This window comes from Neodiprion fabricii, chromosome 5, assembly GCF_021155785.1.
Source record: "Neodiprion fabricii isolate iyNeoFabr1 chromosome 5, iyNeoFabr1.1, whole genome shotgun sequence".
NCBI lineage: Eukaryota > Metazoa > Arthropoda > Insecta > Hymenoptera > Diprionidae > Neodiprion > Neodiprion fabricii.
Window position 1 is genome coordinate 29,086,225 of NC_060243.1, and position 17,618 is coordinate 29,103,842.

Below are 17,618 nucleotides of genomic sequence, written 5' to 3' on the forward strand. Positions count from 1 at the left end.
TTCCTCGTAATCGATGAGAATTGATCGGGAATCAGCGTGGAGTTAATTTGAAATGAAAAATGAATGACTAACAAATCATCGATTGCCCCTCGAACAAAAACCCCTGCCGCGGTTTCTCTATGGCTCAGTTTAAGTACACACCCTGCACCTTCCGGACACAGTTCAAAGGGCAGATGCTCCTCAAAACATCAGCTGGCCTCCCGGGGGAGGCTTACAACTTCTGATCATCACGCAGTTGACCAGTGATTCATTCCCCCTGACGGCAGTTGCTATAAACTCGAATTATTACTACCCGCGCAACTGCGCGGCAATTTTTACTCACCTTTAATATTACAGCCATCTCACTTGCTTCTCGGCATCGTCTGTCATTATAATCAAATTACTCTCTGAGCTGAAGAAGAAGAAAAAAAACAAAAAAAGTTTATACTACACGGATGGCAAGGAATTCTCGAATCAACGGAACAGATTTTGATGGAGTCCATTCGATTCAATCCAGTATCCCTTGTTTGTTTCAAGTACGATAACTTCGATACAACAATTTCGATTTAGTTCGTTTGTCAAAATGATTTAGTCGAGCGAATTTCTCGATTCTACAAAAGGTTTCATTATCGCTATTGAGCGAAGTATCGATTCGAGTGAAACTTTTTATATGTTTCCGAAATTGAATCAACTCAATATCATTTCATTTCAAGCTTACGTATCTACTATTCCTCCAAGTCGTATGTTCGTTGACAGAAACAATTAGGTACTTCAAATAAAATAAATACATGAATCTAGCCGACAAAATATTTACATCTTGAATAAATCGGTAGTCCACACGATCGTTCAAAGACTTGATTAAATTCCGTATTAAATTGTCATAAAAAATTTCGTCCGACAAAAGTAATTTTGTCGAATCAAACGAATATCACTCGACTGTTCAGTTTTATTCTCATTTTAACATTCTCTGCGATATACATTGGCAACATATATCGAATATAGTCTTTTTTTTTTTTATTCTATCACAGTTTTTCACTCAAGTCCGTTATCGTTATGAAATCTGAAAAACATGTTTAAAAAAAAAAAAAAAAATTAACGAAAATAAAAATCAAACGCGTGACAAGCTATCGGTACCTGTAACGCGAAATCGAGCGGAATTGAAACGGATGCGATTCTTCTCATACATTTCATACAGCATAGGGCAGCTTCGCCGTCAGCAGCAGGCAACAACTTTAACGCCCTGTTTAATTCTTTTTGTACTTACGTAGATGTGCGCACCGATTATATACCTACGTACATACACATATGTATTGTATAAAAAACGCAGGCGTTTCTTCTCGCCCCGCTGCACTTGCCCTCGAGCTATTTTATTCCCACGTTGGTTAGCGACGTATCCGAATCCGATGCAACGATTGCACAGCGGCAGAATTTCTAGCCTGCGCTAATTCTACATGCAAATCTGTCCCAGTTCCGTGATGTACGAGTAGAGATAAGGTGATTAAATCCCAAGTTTTTTTTTTCACTCTCACTTTCCTGCATTGTTATCCAATTTCTAAAGTCACTGCTTCAATTTCATCTTAGTCAGTTTTTTTTTTTTTTTTTTTTTTTTATCTGAAATCTTTCCAGCGTGCTAAAATGATCGTACAGAAATCAATTATTTCCTGAAGAAATTCAAGCTCGATATTTCAAACAGATATCAAGAAAAATCATTCTCTGCGGAAAAGTGTCTAGTGTTTGATTTTTATTTGTTTATTTATTTATTTTTTTTTTTTTTTTTGTTTTCAATCCATTAAACAATATGAAATATTCATCGTCGCAAATACGAACACAAATTTGCTAATATTTCAAGAATCTTACAATTCTGTGCCTTCAAGTCAAACGTTCCAGCGTAAGATATATTTCACTTGGTATGTCTGTACTTCTCTAAATTTTATCGAATGAAATGTTACTCCATGCATAGAACAAAAGTAAGATTTTACCCAAGAGAATTCGGAGTGCTCTTTCATTCTTTCAAACTTTTCTCGAAATTTTGCATACACGAGCGATATGTTACTGAAAAAAATTTATAAATCTCTCTGCAATTTCTTAAATATTTCTTCTCAATTTTCTGTAACAATAATCTTATACTCTTGGAAAAGCTTGGCGCAATTTTTACACCACAAAATGTTGATGTCTTATCGGATTCCTTTTCGCGAAACATTTCCTTCACCCGTGGAGAAAGTCTTTATTAAATATATCAAATGTAACGATTAAATCTGTAGAATGAAAAAGTTTCATCTATTCAGCCAAGCAGAAAAAAAATCTGCACACTTATTAGTTACGTTGTCATATTTGCTAAGTTAAAGAAATTATTATTATTATTATTGTCAAATTTTCTTCAAAGAAATATCTCTTCAATTCGGGCAAACAGAATAAAGTATCGTCGTGAGAATAATTTGCGGTGTCAATCGAATACCAAATTTATTTGTTATTTCACCGTGTTCGGTAAGTTGAACATGCTGTTATTATTTTTTCAACTTTTTTTCTTTTTTTTTTTTCTTGCGTCGCTTGATCGTGTCGGCTGACGGTTCGTAGCCGGTGCTAAACCGCAGTCAGTCACCGTATACCCCCGGTATATGGGGTATATATGGTTGTCTCTCACCTCGGGTGAACCGTTCCGAAATCCCTTGGCAAATGCATTACGCGTCAGCGGCACAGGAGTAGCAATATCCTGAGCCGGTACGGTTGTTATAGACCGTCTGGGATTATAATACATTACCAATTCGACGAGACGATTGACGATCGCCGTGATTTTCTCCTCTCGCTGCGCTGACGATGACAGTGACGATCGTGACGTTCTTCCTTGACTTATTTCGCCTATCAATTTTTGTGGTTTTAATTTAAATTTTTTTTTTTTTTTTTTTTGTTTTACGTTCTTCGCCAATTTTTTCATTACTTCACTTTTGGTTCTCACCCAACCGTCGTTATTTTTTCATAGACATTACGGACGAGGGAGAAATCGAAGGCGATGCGATGCGAACGAATTAGAAACTGAGCAATTCAAAAGTGAAAAGTAATTGTGAGGGATTGTTATAGCTTATTTAAGTGAAATTAATTTTAAATCGCATCGTACGAAAATTCGTTTGTTTTTTTTTTTTTATACTTATACATTTAACGATTATATTTGAATTCTTTCGCAGCACTGATCCGATTTTTTCTTCTCTATTCGGGTTTTTTTTTTTGTCTCTTCTAATTTGAAACATTACATATGAAACTTTGTGAGTATGGTTCTCGATTAAAACAAATGAAATATTTTTTTCGGAATTTTCTTTTTGTATTCGATAAAATTTGATTCATTGATTGTATAATATTTGGAGAAGTTGTTTTTTTTTTTTTTCATAATACTGCAATGAAAAATTGCAGGGTGATAGATAACCCTGAAATATTAACAAAACCGAAAATGCGATAAGGAATCGGCTAGTTATTTTGGAAAACACGAAATCGATCATTGCAGGTAAAACAAGAAATCGGGGAAACTGATAGATAAAATTATCAATCACTCATCAGTTTCAATTGATTGTGATTAAATTGACATTGACTGAATTTTTTTTCACTTGTAATGCGTCTAGAATAATATTGAAATATCAGATCCAATTTGAAATGGGTATTTTCGAGAAAAAAATATCTGAATCGTTTAATTATTTGGAATAAGAGAATATTACAAAATTTTTTACTTTCCAATTTATGAATCTACCAGAAAGTTTATTTTCATATTACCTATATAACATAAATTCTTTGTAAGAATCGATGAAATTTGTTTCTCTCCTTTTATACTCAGAAATTTATTTTTTATCGACAAAGTTCAGTTCGATCCGATCGAAATAAAAAATTCTCCCTCAATTTCCAGTAGTTACCTTTAGGGGGCGGGGGGGGGGGGGGGGGGGCATAATGAAATGAAGATCAGAATTAAAAAAGCCTGCAGGTGGAATTTAGAAAAAGACAAAAAATTCCGTAACTATTAATAACTATTTACCAAAGTAGACACAGTTTTTCTTTGTTTTTAAAAATTCTCGGCTGCAGGCACTTACAGCTTTTTTTAAATCTTCTCTCCAAATATACAAACGATTAGATAAAAACTTGAAAAAAAAAACATAAAATGTGTGCAAGTGCGGTGCGAATTATACTGCACTCTTATATATATATATACAGGGCGAATTTCTAACGACCGAATGTTCCGTAATCTGTTAAAATCTTGTGCGCATGCGCCAAAATCCGACAGCAATTGTTCGGCAGGACGGCCAACCGTCTCGAACGTAACCTCAAAAATCTTGACACTTGTCATTGGCAGTTGAGTTCGATTCCAACAGCCGCGAAAATGGCTCGAAAATTTTTTTAGGTTAGATACATCGCGGGGTAACTTTCGTCTAAAAATAAATGACGATTGGTCACCCTGGAAAACAACTGCTATCGGATTCTAGCGCATGCGCATTAAATTTTATCAGACTACAGACCATTCAATCGTCGGTAAATTCACCCTGTACACATCCCTTTATACACAGTTGGCGTGAAAATGACACACGCGTGACACTCGAACCTCGAAGTGACTGCACGCGTGCTCGATGAGAATAATACCTACCTATGCAATGCGGAAATGTACGGAGAAGAGCTGGGACGAGATTCGAGTTAGGAGGGCGAATTAAAGTGGCGAAAGGGGGGAAGCTCACTGGCAACACCTAGATTGCCGTGCTGCTTCAACGAATCCGCTACTTGAAAGACCATTGTATTTATCTTTTTGTGTCTCGCATCGCGATATCGATTACTCGCAGATATACATATATATATATATATATATATATGTATACATCACGTCATATTATATACCTTCCACACATTTTGGCACCGTGTGTGCGCGTTTCGTACACGTGTAGATCATAGAACTCCTTGCTTATAATACGTCTACCGCTGCTTCTGCTTGCACGATGAGAGACGGGCGGACAGGCACACTTGTTACAATATTTACAGAGTCGTATACCCACCCCTCTGCTCTAGGGGTTCCTTACTCACCCCTCACCCTCCCCCCCCCCCCCCCCGGATACTCGGGACCTTTTCCTTTTCTCCCTCCTTTCCCCCTGTCGGCGACAAGTGCCTGGCTATATCTATCCTGTAGATCCTTATTCGCTTCTATTCTTCATTTTTCCAAACCACTGTTGCGGTGTATCCTAGATTTACGGAGGATATTATTCACCGCCGTTTGGAAATTATGTTTAACTAGAGTTCACGGAGAGATCAAGGAATCTTGGAAAATTCTTATTATCGTGGGTCTAATTTCGTGAATTTCAAAATTTCCATCAATATTCTACGGAAATGAGTATTACCGTTGCGTTTATTGTCGATCTTAGTTATTCACAATCGGAGCATTTTGGAACGTTATTACATTTATACACTTTGTTATGGAAGATTTTTGTTAATCTCGTCTCACCACCTGTCGGATTGACCGAAAATCGGCCATTCCTCTTCTTACCCTAGAGAGATAAAATAAATTCGCACAAAAAATGGGAAAAAGGTCGGTCGTGTGCCCGGTCTTGAAATGTTCGGAATAGAAAATACAGTTTTTGAGAATTTTTCGTAAATGGTAAAAAAAAAAGGTCCTTTTAAAAATGACTCGAAACATTCATAAATAATTGAGCAGTTGAATAAAATATCTGTTTAAAAAAATTCACGGCACTGTCTCAGAGTTGGGAGAATCGCAGAAAAAATTTTAAACAATAAAGTTTGATCGGGTTCGCATGGAATTCCCCCATATATACATATATTTCCACGGAGCAATAGCGATACCGCATGATAAGCGATTGGTGGTGTAAAGTCGTCGGACAATTGGTATCGTGAAATTACAACCTGTCACACCAACCCCGCAGGATTGAAATCAACGAGGCGATCTTCACGCACGTTCGAATCGGGCGCTACAGGCATCATCGGCTCGAGATTGCGATCTATCATTGAATGTTTACGGGGAGGGGCGAGAGGGAGAGGGGAGAGGGACTCCCGCAAATACATTGAATTTATTTATCATCCCCCGTCACGTAGTAAGGGAAGAAGGATGAAGGGACGAGGCGAGGGGAGGATGGAAGGGACTCGGTGCACGCCCGGACTGGCAATCACTACCCCGCGTCAGCCATTAGCTAACCATATGATTATTTCATAGTACCTAGTCTCTCTCTCTCTCCAGTGTTACAGGGGTGCATATCTTTGCCTGCCCCGACTCCTCCTTTTTTCTTCTCTCTTTCACTTTCTTTACGCAATCCTCGGAATACACCATCAATCGGATTGCGAAGTTGGAGAGTATAGAAACGATGAAAATGATAATTAATGGGACCGTGAAAAAATGTTGATGATGTTTTGTTTTTTCTTCTAAACAACGGTACAGTCGAAGATTCAGGCCTGATGGTATTTTTTTTTGATTTTGGTGATCTTTTACCTTTGCGATCGAGTTGAGATGGCCTGATGAGATATTGGTACCGTTTTTTTTTTTTCTTCATTTTTCGGACAGCCTAGCTTCGGAGGAATCGATACGTTTTTGGGAAATTTAAATTTACCAATTTCTAACGGTTATATACGTGTAAGAAGTTTCTTTTACAAAAAATTTGACACAAATAACGATCAAAGATAGAATGATGATCGATTTGGAACTGTATCACTGCGATGCGATTTTGCTGGAAAAAAAACATGTGTCATGTAAGTCCATTGATGACAAGAAATCTCGTTTTTCGTCAAATCATCACCAAGTGACTGTTGATTCCGTTTATTTTTGTCCTTTTTTTTTTTTTTGTTTGTAAAAGTTGATCGTTGATACCGTTTACGTACAATTCTAATCGGGAATGATTTATTACAATTTATATGACACATGAGCTTGCAAACGCAATGTTCAAATTCTTCCACGCGATCGTATTTCGAATTCCTGTATATTGGTATTTATATGTGCTCCGTGTATTTTTTCCCTCCCCCCTCTCGAGTCACCCTCTCGGAACGATATTAAATATTCATGTTGTTATACGGGGAGAAGTTTCGGGGCGGAGGGAAATTGCTAATCTTCTAGTAGGTTAGCTGCTGCTGCTCCTGCTGCCGCTGCTTCCATCGCAATGGGTATGATTCAAACAGGCGTAAGCTCTTTGGATCGACGCGGTGCATTCTATTAACGAATTTATTTAATCCAAGTTATTACACCCGGAGTGCTCTCACACGTGCTTATATCTATTTATTATACCTATTATTACGTATTTACTTAAGACCCACGGATATACGAATTGTAGTAAGGTATTATAATTGCATACGTAGTTTACTGCACAATTGCACTTACACTACCTGTACGTCGTAAATTTATTACAGTTTATATCAGCCCGTTTCGTGTAATTTAATTTCCACATGTGAAGCTTTCAATTCTCACTATTATACTGTATAAAGTTTGTACAAAATTTGGAGACGACGTGAAAAAGAAACGGAAAAAAGACTCGAGCAGCATATGCTAGAAAAAAGTTAGAAATTTGTCATTAAAAGACAGAAGTTGGAAGTAAAAATAAATGGAAAATGATGGGGCGAGTAAGAGTTTCGGGGGAACCGTTAATGGCGAATTTTACGTCCTCAGACCTTTTAGCCTGAAAGCGGTAGAGTGTAGGGTATGTTATGTATGTCCTATAATACTACCGACCCACCACCACCACCACCACCCATATAACAGGGAAAAGTTGGAGCGAGTTCAGAAGCGAAGAAAAATTTATTAACGATAGGTAAAAAACGTCGAGTAAAATACGGTGCGATACTCGAGATTCCGGACTGGCGGATGGATATGGATGGATGGATGGATGGATAGATGGACGGGGGTGAAATCGAGAAACGGCTGTTAGAGAGCATGCACGCCGGGCTAAAAGGGTTGAAAGAAAAACTGGCACGCGACAGAACTTTTCTATTAACGTTGCAGCAACGCGATCCCGAGAAGGGTGCCGAATTGTTCCCGTGTACGTATAGATATACCGAACAGCATACAAGACGTGTACCTATGTACGTGGCTTCATGGCGCAACGTCGAGGGTTAAACTATACACGCCAGTACGTATTCACGTTTACTCGTAGCTAGTTATGATTAGACGCGACAGTTGGCCTCCTCCACCAACACTGGGGGCAGAACGCCGAAGGCTTGCGGATCCAAATTTTTTCCATCCCCTATTCTCTATGTGTGCATGTGCGAGAAAATTTCATAGAGTAAAATTTAAACACCTGTGAGACTGTAATTTTCTTGGGTTTTAAAAACTGAAGTTTGAAAAGTTGAAACTATAGATATCACTCTATAATTATACCGATTCCAGATATTTTTATCGAGAATTAAATTGCTGATTCAAGTTTTTGTTGCAACGTTGATAGTTCAGACGTTGAAATGACATTTCAACATACATTTTCAGTCCAGTTTAATCTTTGAACTGGTACTTTTGTTTAGAATTCAAAATTCTACAAAATTTGGCTCGGTGGTAACGATTTGAAAAAATAATAACAGTACCGTTCACGTATAATTTAAATGGGAAAAATTGGAATTCCGAGAGAAAGAAACACTCTGACACGCCGCACCCTCTGCGACATCGTATGGACGTACTTTGAGCCCATTTGCGCAACTGGCTCTGGATAGCCGGAGAAAGAGCAGTCAAAAACGAGAGACGGAGATAGAAAGTCTTTTTGGTCGGGGGTTGAAACGGTGAGGAGACTCGGGTGCATGGGGGTTCGATAATACGCACTGACAGGCCAGCTTCGTTCGCTCTTCTCCCTTCATCCCCATACCTTGTGTAGGAAATCTGTGATTGAGGGACGAGGCCCAACGCGATGTGCAGTGCAGTGGTGTTTGTACGCCTAGCGATGAGGAAACAAGGCAGAAATTCACTACCCATTCACTCTGCAGTTGTGTATGTTATGCAACAACGCTGCCCAGCACAGCACAGCAAAGTGTACTCAACGCTACACCCCTCCTTCTACGCAGAATTACCCACTGATGTTATAATCCTCTTACGTCCGGATTCCGCTTGCCTTTTTCAACTATTTCTTACTCGTATTATTCAAGCTTCGACAGATTCATGAGCTACAGATTTATCACATATTCTTCTCGGATTACGGCCAGTCCAGGATTTTGGTTGAGTAACAACGAAATCATGAATAACGTCGCAATAATTATATGAAAGTTGATTTCTCCCCCTTTACGAACGTATCTTGTAGCCCAATTGTCAACTTCACCTATCTTCCAATCTACACGTGATAGACAGTTTTAGTTCTTAGCGCACAGCGCGAACAGTCATTCATCGCCCCAAGTGTTCCAAGTTCATGAAACCGCCAACACCAAAGTTGAAACCTTCGCACTCTTTGCGCAATACCTATCCGATTCAGTAAACCGTAGTGTCTGATCATCAGCGTAACCTAACCAAAACCTCGCTTCTCCTTTATCTGTTTCAGATATTTAGTGGCCGGTGGTCTAGTCGAACGAGTGTCACGTCAGAGTCGTTCGTTGATCGAGACCGACGCCTTCCAGGATCAGGACTACGAGGCGCCGTTGATGGTTGCCTCCTTCGAGCTTCTCTCCAGGGTTTGCTATCACCTGAGTCGTTGTTCGGGTCAGGAGCACAATGCTCAGGGTGCTGAGGGCGGCGGACCCGGGGAACAAACCTCCGCCCGTAATCACCTCCTAGGAAGTCTTGCGGCGACTGAAGGGGCGGGAGCAGTAGGAGTTCTGTACGCCGCCCTCGTACTGCCTGGACACAGTCTTCAGAAGAGCTCTTCACCCACCCCAAACCAAACCACACTGTCAACACCAGCGAGGAATCTTGCACTTCGGGCTCTCACTCTTCTCAGACATTTTGCTGAGATGGATTTAGCCAAGATGCAGGTTAGACCACGTCGATTTCATGGTGTACCTTTTGTGGTACCATGTTTCTAGTCGTCAGTTAGAGATTGAAGGATGTAGGGTCATCGGGAGTTTGGATATTCCAATGTGGCAGGATCTGGCCTTTCATGTAGAACGTGCCGGAACATGATTGCTGGGCGAATCAAAGTCGCGGATCCCTGATCGAGAAATGCAGAGAAAACCGAGAAGAGACACGGAATTTTTGATTCCTCACTGGGGGAAACAGCTTCCCCCTGAATAAAACAGTTACAGTATGGTCATCCTTAGCAGAGAAAACAGCTAATCTACATCAATTTCTGTGTGACGATTCGCGACAAGTTTCATATTTCTGTCGCGAATGAAACGACACGAAAATGTGTCCTACTATGTGGCCATCAACGGAAAACGATACGGATCACTTGATGGAACTGACCTTTTTTCAGCGCATCAGCCGTTGTCGGGATGATAGTCACCGATGACAACAGGTCTGAAATACGGTACCCGGTGTATTGACCTCCGGTTTTAGGGTTGCACAGGTTGCGCACGGAGGCCGAGTATCGCGTTACTTGGTTGCTCGGTTACTTACTTGATGTGGCTCTGGGGTTTGCTCGGCGGTCTCCCATTTAGGCGTATCAAATGATAGAGATATCACTCGGCGGGTGGTGGTTATGGTCCTGCTGCCAGTCTCGACTGTCGAGCAACTCCCCCAGGGTAACCCCCGCCGCGTCCATGCGGTGATCAAACCGCGAATTGAATCCCGCCCTCTTCGCCGGTCTCGGTGCTGCAGCTACTGCCCCCACAGGAGACCCGGCGCTCCTTATTTTTCTCTCTCCGCACCCCGCAAAGCCCCACGGGAGATCACTCGATTATCCCTCTTTGCCCAGGAGAGCCCTAGACCGAGCATTTGGCGAAAAACTAACTGAGGGCTTATTATCAATTCTCTTTGCTTTCCCACGCGAGACAAAGCCGACTCGATTCGCGTTGCGGTTACCGGTGATAGTCGTGATAGATGCAGAGGTGCGGAATCGGGCTGCGAACCATTCGGATGGCGAAAAGAGAATATTTTATTAATGGTTGTAATTTTTATTTATTTCACGTCCAATTTCCTGTGTATCATCACTGTGTCTAACAACGCAGGAATTCCTCGGCGCCGAAGCAACTAGTCTACAATTTCGTCTGATCGCCAGTCATCTGATTGGACGAATGTCTCGGGAGTCACACACTGCTGAGAAACAGGATGCCGACGGTAGGCTGATACTGTCCGAGCTTTTCTCCGTCCTTGGATACTTCACCGTCAACAACCGGGAGAACCAGGTGAGTCTGTGTAACAGATCTATCCAATTCCCTCCATTATTCTGCCCCAATTATCGCTCGCGTGTGTCCCAGACTAAAAGAGTCCAGTGTCGCATGTTTTTGCTGAACGTGGTTTTGACGGTAGTTCGTTCCGAGATGAATGATGTCGAAATGTTGACATTGGAAATTCCGGTCAACCTTTAGAGTCAGGTACTCTTGTAATTGTGTATGTGATAACATGCTCTCCTATAGTACTTCGACCATTGCTGTTTTTAACTCCGCAGTAATCATCCATGTATCATAAAAAAAAAAAAATGGAACTAAAGTACATGTGATCGAATATCACTGACACGTTGGATCACACAATAGATAAAGTGATACAACTAGCGTACTTATTGTACAGAGTGATTATCTAACGGCTGAATGGTCCACCGTATGCTGCAACGTAATGCGCATGCGCTAAAATCCTAGAGTACGTGTTTGCCAGGGTGATCAACCGTCATGAACGTAACCTCAAAAATTTTCACAGTTGTCGCTGGCAGTTGTGCTCGACACCGAGAACTGTTGAAATTTTTCAGGTTACGTACATCGCGGCGAATTGTCATCTGAATTTATGACGGTTGGTTGCCCTGACAAACATCTGCTCTCAAATTTTAGCGCATGCGCATCACGTTGTAGCATTGACGGACCGTTCGGTCGTTAGACAATCATTCTGTATATTTGCACAAAATCCCAGCAAGTTGTTTAAGAGTAGTTTATCCGAGTGGTCTTGAAATCTCTGAAAAATGAGTTGGCCAACTAACTGAACGATGGGAATGATTTGGAAGGCCGCGCGTTTCAAATTCCATAGTTAGATTGCGAGGTCGTCTAAGAGGCGCAGGTATTTTTTCTTATCAAGGGAACTGCTACCTGCGTCTATTATACCAACACAGGTCGATTCTCCGACCTGTAGGATTTTTATATCCCTACAGACGGTGCTGTGCTTTGCAACCAGTTGCAGTCAGTCAGTCAGTCAGTCAGACTCGTTAAGATACCGTTCAGGCGCCAGCTAAAAACTAACCCGTCTATCATAGGGTTGCAGCTGTAAATGGAGAAAATCATATCGATCGGTCAGCTCGAGTGCTCGATGCTGCGTTGGACTCAAAGTACCATTAAACACCCTCGTTAGTCTGTTACCTCAGTTAAAAGCCACCACTAAAATGACCGTTTTGAGGGTATTTTTTTAAAAGGAAGTGTTCGATTACGCGCTTATATTAGGTTGTATCTTTTACCACGAAACATGTTCACCGCTCATTCTATACCTTGTTCTCTCGTTAGCACTCTGTTCAATTCTTTGTTCTTTACGCGTGTTCCGTATACATGAGGAACCGAGGGATGTCTGTAGTGTATGTAAACAGATGAGAATGTATACAGCCGGCTCTGCACTCATTGTTTGTCTTTATATGAAAAATCTCGTCTATATGCAAAGCTCCGATGCTAAGCTCGATGCGTTAAGGAGGCTTCGAGCCCGAAAACCCACGGGAGTTGGTTAATTAATAAAAACAAAATTCACTGTATAACCTACGTGCAATTATTCACCGCAACGCTGCATCGTCCGCGTTTTTCAAATTTCGAACACCAACCGGGCAATGTTGCGTAGGTACAGCAGATTTTCTGAACTTGAAGTTTTTTCTGTACTTATTTCAAACACTTTCCAAAGTCTCGTAAAACGATGAAAATTTCGAGACGGTCTGCTTCGAGGAATTAAATGAGTTTATGAAATTTCCTGTATAAGCCGGCGCGGCGCGGGACGATGGAGAAAAATGAGAATCTTTGAGGTATAATTTTTCTACCGAGAAGGGGAAAACGGTGCAGATGAAGGAAGATGAGAGGATGATTTGAGAAAGGAGGCTGAGAGAGATGGGATAGAGTCGGGTAGTGAAGGATCCGTTAGACACAACACACTCAGTCGAGATTTCTCTCCGCGCTATAACAGCCATCTTGCATCGATGGAAGAGAGCAAAAGTAGTAAAGATATATTTATACGTAAGCGTACCTACATTCGCCGTTCTCAACTTCTCTTTCTTCTTCTTCTTCTTCTTCCCCTTCTCCTTCGAGAGAGAGCGAAAGAGTTGTGTTTTACACTTATACTCGTACCTTGTCCCTCATACACACATGTATGACTCGTTGACGCGTACGCCGTTAAGTCTTGCTGCAGAGACGTCGGATGGGGCGCCAGTTAGAAACGCGTTGAGTGCATCGTTGACGGGGTGCATTAATCTTAACGCTGTTACTTTTTACATCATGCTCTGCACGTCGCCGCGCTATGCCGAAGAGTCTGCAATGGCAGGATGGACCGAACCGAGGACTCGATGCTGCAGAGCCTCCGGAAGTTGCTGCACGCATATGTCTGTACACGTAAAATGCATAAATGCCCTAACCTTACGGCTAACTTGTTTTCGGTCCGAAACAAAATGCGACTTCCTTTCTATACGAATTATGTGACAATGACTAGCGACACAGCCAACGTGAAAGATTGGAAGTCATTGTCACATAATTCGTGTAGAATCGAACTCGCATTTTGTTTCGGACCGAAAACAAGCTAGCCGGAAGGTTGAGGGATTTATGCATTTTGCTGTACACGCAATCGCAATATGCAAGGCTAGAAAAATTTAATCGTCTCTACAGTTGAAATTTCGTACAAAATACTTAATATACAACGTTTTTTTTTTGTTTTTTTTTATAATGATAGTATGCGATAGCGCATGTATTGCTATTATAATATGAAACACATTCATTGAATCATTGTCTTTCAGACTACACAGAAAAATGCAACGTTGACTATTCGCACCATAAAGAATTTTTTTTATTTCCACAAGAGCACGTGTTTTTCGACTCACCTCATTATCGCATGCACTGCCATTTAATTATGGGATTGAACGTGTAGTTACGTTGGGCTGGGTTGCACTTTAACGATCCCAAGGGAATTAATGATAGGCTCACCGTACCGCCGTGTCCTGCATCGTTCATCCGGGTCTTTATTATGTATGCCTATACACGTGTACTGCTTACCATTTCTCAGAAGGGAAGGAAAAAAAAAAAAATGTCTAGGAATCATTTGCCGAACGGTCAACGATCTGTTGTGATCATTTTTCTTGTCACATTTTCGTATGAGTGCAAAAACCAAAGTACCAAAACTTTGTTTCTCGAGCAGAGTGAATCCTTTAACCGCATGCGTTTCTTGCCTTTGACTCTTTACCAAAAGAAGAAACGATTAATCCATATCTTGCGACCACGCAGACGAACGTACTTCTCACGTACAAAGGTCACCAAACGTAAAGGATGATGGAAAATTTCACGTGATGGTGAAGGATTAACTGTATGATTTTGGTAGGTACTTTGATCATTTTCCCGTAGAAACGAAACGAACCGAATTGAGAAAGGTTAAAAAAAAAAATTGTTTAAAGACGTACAGGGTATCCTCCCAAGTTCCCACAGCTAGACGTACGAGTCGATGCCTAGACAGGATGCAGAGTTTGAACATAGCGGCTTCTCGTCCTCACCTGCATGCACCTCGCAAAGTCAAGACAAGTTGCAGGTGCGTGCCTGCGAGTCAGTTTGTCAATGTTATTCCTTTTTCACTTCTTTCTTTTCGACTCAAACTGGTGCACAGGTACAAGGAAGTTTCGCCCGGTTGTCGTCTTTTTTCCGCAGTTTCCGTAACACCTGACGACGATGATGAGAAGGGAGAACGGTACGTGTGTTCCATGCGTTCCCACGTCTTGTGAAATAGGTTCTTCTCTAACTATTCTTCTAATTAATATTCCACCGAACCGTCATGCTGAGCAGAGTCTCCTCGTTCCTCGTCGCGACGATTTGCCGCCAAGAGATATTAACTTCCAGTTATGGTTACTACGCAATCTTTGACTAAATTTTCATATTTTTTACTACAGTCAAAAAATATCACATCTCTTGGTCACGAAATGAAAACTAGTATCTGTTCGTTACTGCATTTTCTTGTTACCATTGGGATAATTTGATTTTCGTGCAGCAATAAATCTATGTCAAGGTACTATTTAACTGAAAATAATTCGTTAAGATAATTTTAGGCAAAGAGACGACATTTTCTTGTAATTCCAACAATATATTCAAACCGTTATTATCGTACCGACTACGACAAACGAAATAAACTTTTTCTCACTGTGTCTTGATGCACGATTTTTGTCTCCATGCCCGTGGGACTTATTCTACTCTTCTGTGTCTTCTTTGTCTCATTTATTTGTCTTTGTTTCTTTTGTTTTCGTCACACCATCTCACAGACTGTACTTCAGTCCGGTGCTGCCGGGTCCAGTGTTCTGCAGCAGCTCTGCTCTCTGCCATTTCCGTTCTACGGGGATCCTCGATTATCATCGTTCACGTTACCAACATTACTGGCAGCTACCCAACGCAATCCAGAAGCAACGGCCGTTTTGTCATGCGAGTTGTCCTACCAGGTAATACATTATATTATACTCGCAATTATTTCAATCTCTTTCCAACAATGCATCCACATCGTTAGACTTCGAGTACCAGATTATCGAAACTTCTGCAACGGGATTATAGATTATCATGTTTTGAAAAAGAAACCAAACAAATTTCTACCATATTAATTATTATTAATTAACGATGTCTGTTCTTTTGCCTTGTTTCAATCTTTTCTTTTTTTTTTATCATCAACTTACCAACAGCTACTTGAAGAATACCGCAACTCCGATGAAGGGAAGCAAAATCCTCTGGTCCGTTTGTTGATGCGAAATGAACACGTCGAATGAACGATCCTTATATAAGCTGTGATTGATAATTTCGATTTATTTTATTTTATTTCTTACTTCTCACCAATTTGTTTCGCTTAAATTTCGTTTTTGTTTTCCGTCTTTTTCATTTCCTTCCAACGCTCACGTTTTTGAACCGTTGTAATTTTCTTTTTCTCGTACCGTTATTATTTTTGTTATTATTATTATTACCGTTGTATATTAGTTTTGCATTCAAACGGAACTGATATGTCGTGATCATCAACCGCCAACAACTACTATATACACTCCTAAAAGTCATTACAATTTACACACACCATTAATTATACTTATCTATTTAAATATACATATGTAGTGTTTCTATATTATACGATATACGCGTTTGTATATACATGGAGACTTAATTAATTTCTTCCGAGATTACTTCGTTTCGCTTATTAGATTTTCGGTTATATTATCGTTTTATATTGTTATATTATCGTTTGTTTTATTTTGTTCCTCCACGTTTACATGATTGCAGGCAGAAAATTTCGTTTACAGCTATATTATTTTTATTCTTCTCGTTATCATTATTATAATCTTTTTTTTTTGTTCTTTCCAATCTTTCGTTTTCCGTATGTGCCAGATCGCTAAATATTGTATTTATATACATTACAGTCTACTCGCAGGGTGGTTGTAGTTACCTTCAAAATCGTATCAGAGAAATTTAAACATCGCAGGTGAAATGCGATTGAATGTTTATAAATTTGACAGACTACTATGGATATAGATTTTTATTTCAGAAGTTTCGTTCATATCCGGTTTTTGTTTCCAATTCCCTCAATTCGTGCAACGAAATGAATCTGATGGCTTGATAATTGACAAATCAATAAATTGTAAACTTTGATATCTTCATAGGTTTTTTAATGAATAACAAACAACAATAGTCAGATATTATTTCTCGGATATTTAAAAAAAATATATAAACCAAAAATTCCTTCCCGAACGAATAAACTCGAATGCATCGAAACCTCCTCTACGTTTTATATTTATATATATATATATATAAATATATACAAAGTAAAATTTGTATTTAAACAATAAATAAAGACTAACGTGGCGGATAAAAAATTTGGTACATTCCGTCGCGTCTAATCCCAAATACGCGTAATTCTTTCTGAGTTTTCGTTCTCGTTCTACAACCGCTCTGAAGTAACAGTAATAATAATAACCAACACACGTTATATACACACGTGCGAAGATAGACTGTAGTCATAGTTAATACATAAGTAAAGCTGTGTCTTTTGAGCAGGCCTTTTGATGTTTTTTTATCTATACATATACACCTTATACTTAAGGAGATAGGAAATTAAGATGAAAGTTCGCGGACGCGGAAGTGAAGTGATCGGTCCACGTGGTTAACAAAACCGAAAGAAATTTAACAACTAGAAGAGAATACGGTAAATGAACGTGGGTAGGTGGAGAAAAAAAAAAAAAAAAAAAAAGTATGATCAAGAAAGAAACAATTCCTAAGTAATAAAATTTAATACCAGCTTTGTCAGCAACTTTTTGATACAAGCTCTGTAAAATACTCGTGTATCTTTCTTTCGATAACCGTTATTGCCTGCTTTTTCTATTGATCCGTGGAACTTTCACCGAGCTGCAAGTGTCTCGTAAGTGTTCAAAAGTATTACCTACCATACTTAATAT

At 39.9% G+C, this 17,618-nt stretch overlaps 1 protein-coding gene across 2 annotated transcripts in view; it reads left to right on the top strand.

Moving 5' to 3' along the window:
- Positions 1-17,391, top strand: part of LOC124183712 (S phase cyclin A-associated protein in the endoplasmic reticulum-like) — a 36,665-nt gene extending 19,274 nt beyond the window's left edge. For both annotated transcript variants that reach the window (XM_046572560.1, XM_046572561.1), the window contains exons 12-15: positions 9,441-9,870; positions 11,005-11,181; positions 15,459-15,632; positions 15,867-17,391. In XM_046572560.1, the coding sequence (XP_046428516.1) occupies positions 9,441-9,870; positions 11,005-11,181; positions 15,459-15,632; positions 15,867-15,950 (865 nt within the window). In that variant the 3' untranslated portion in view covers positions 15,951-17,391. The remainder of the gene's footprint in view (positions 1-9,440; positions 9,871-11,004; positions 11,182-15,458; positions 15,633-15,866) is intronic.
- The last annotated feature ends 227 nt before the right edge of the window (positions 17,392-17,618 follow it).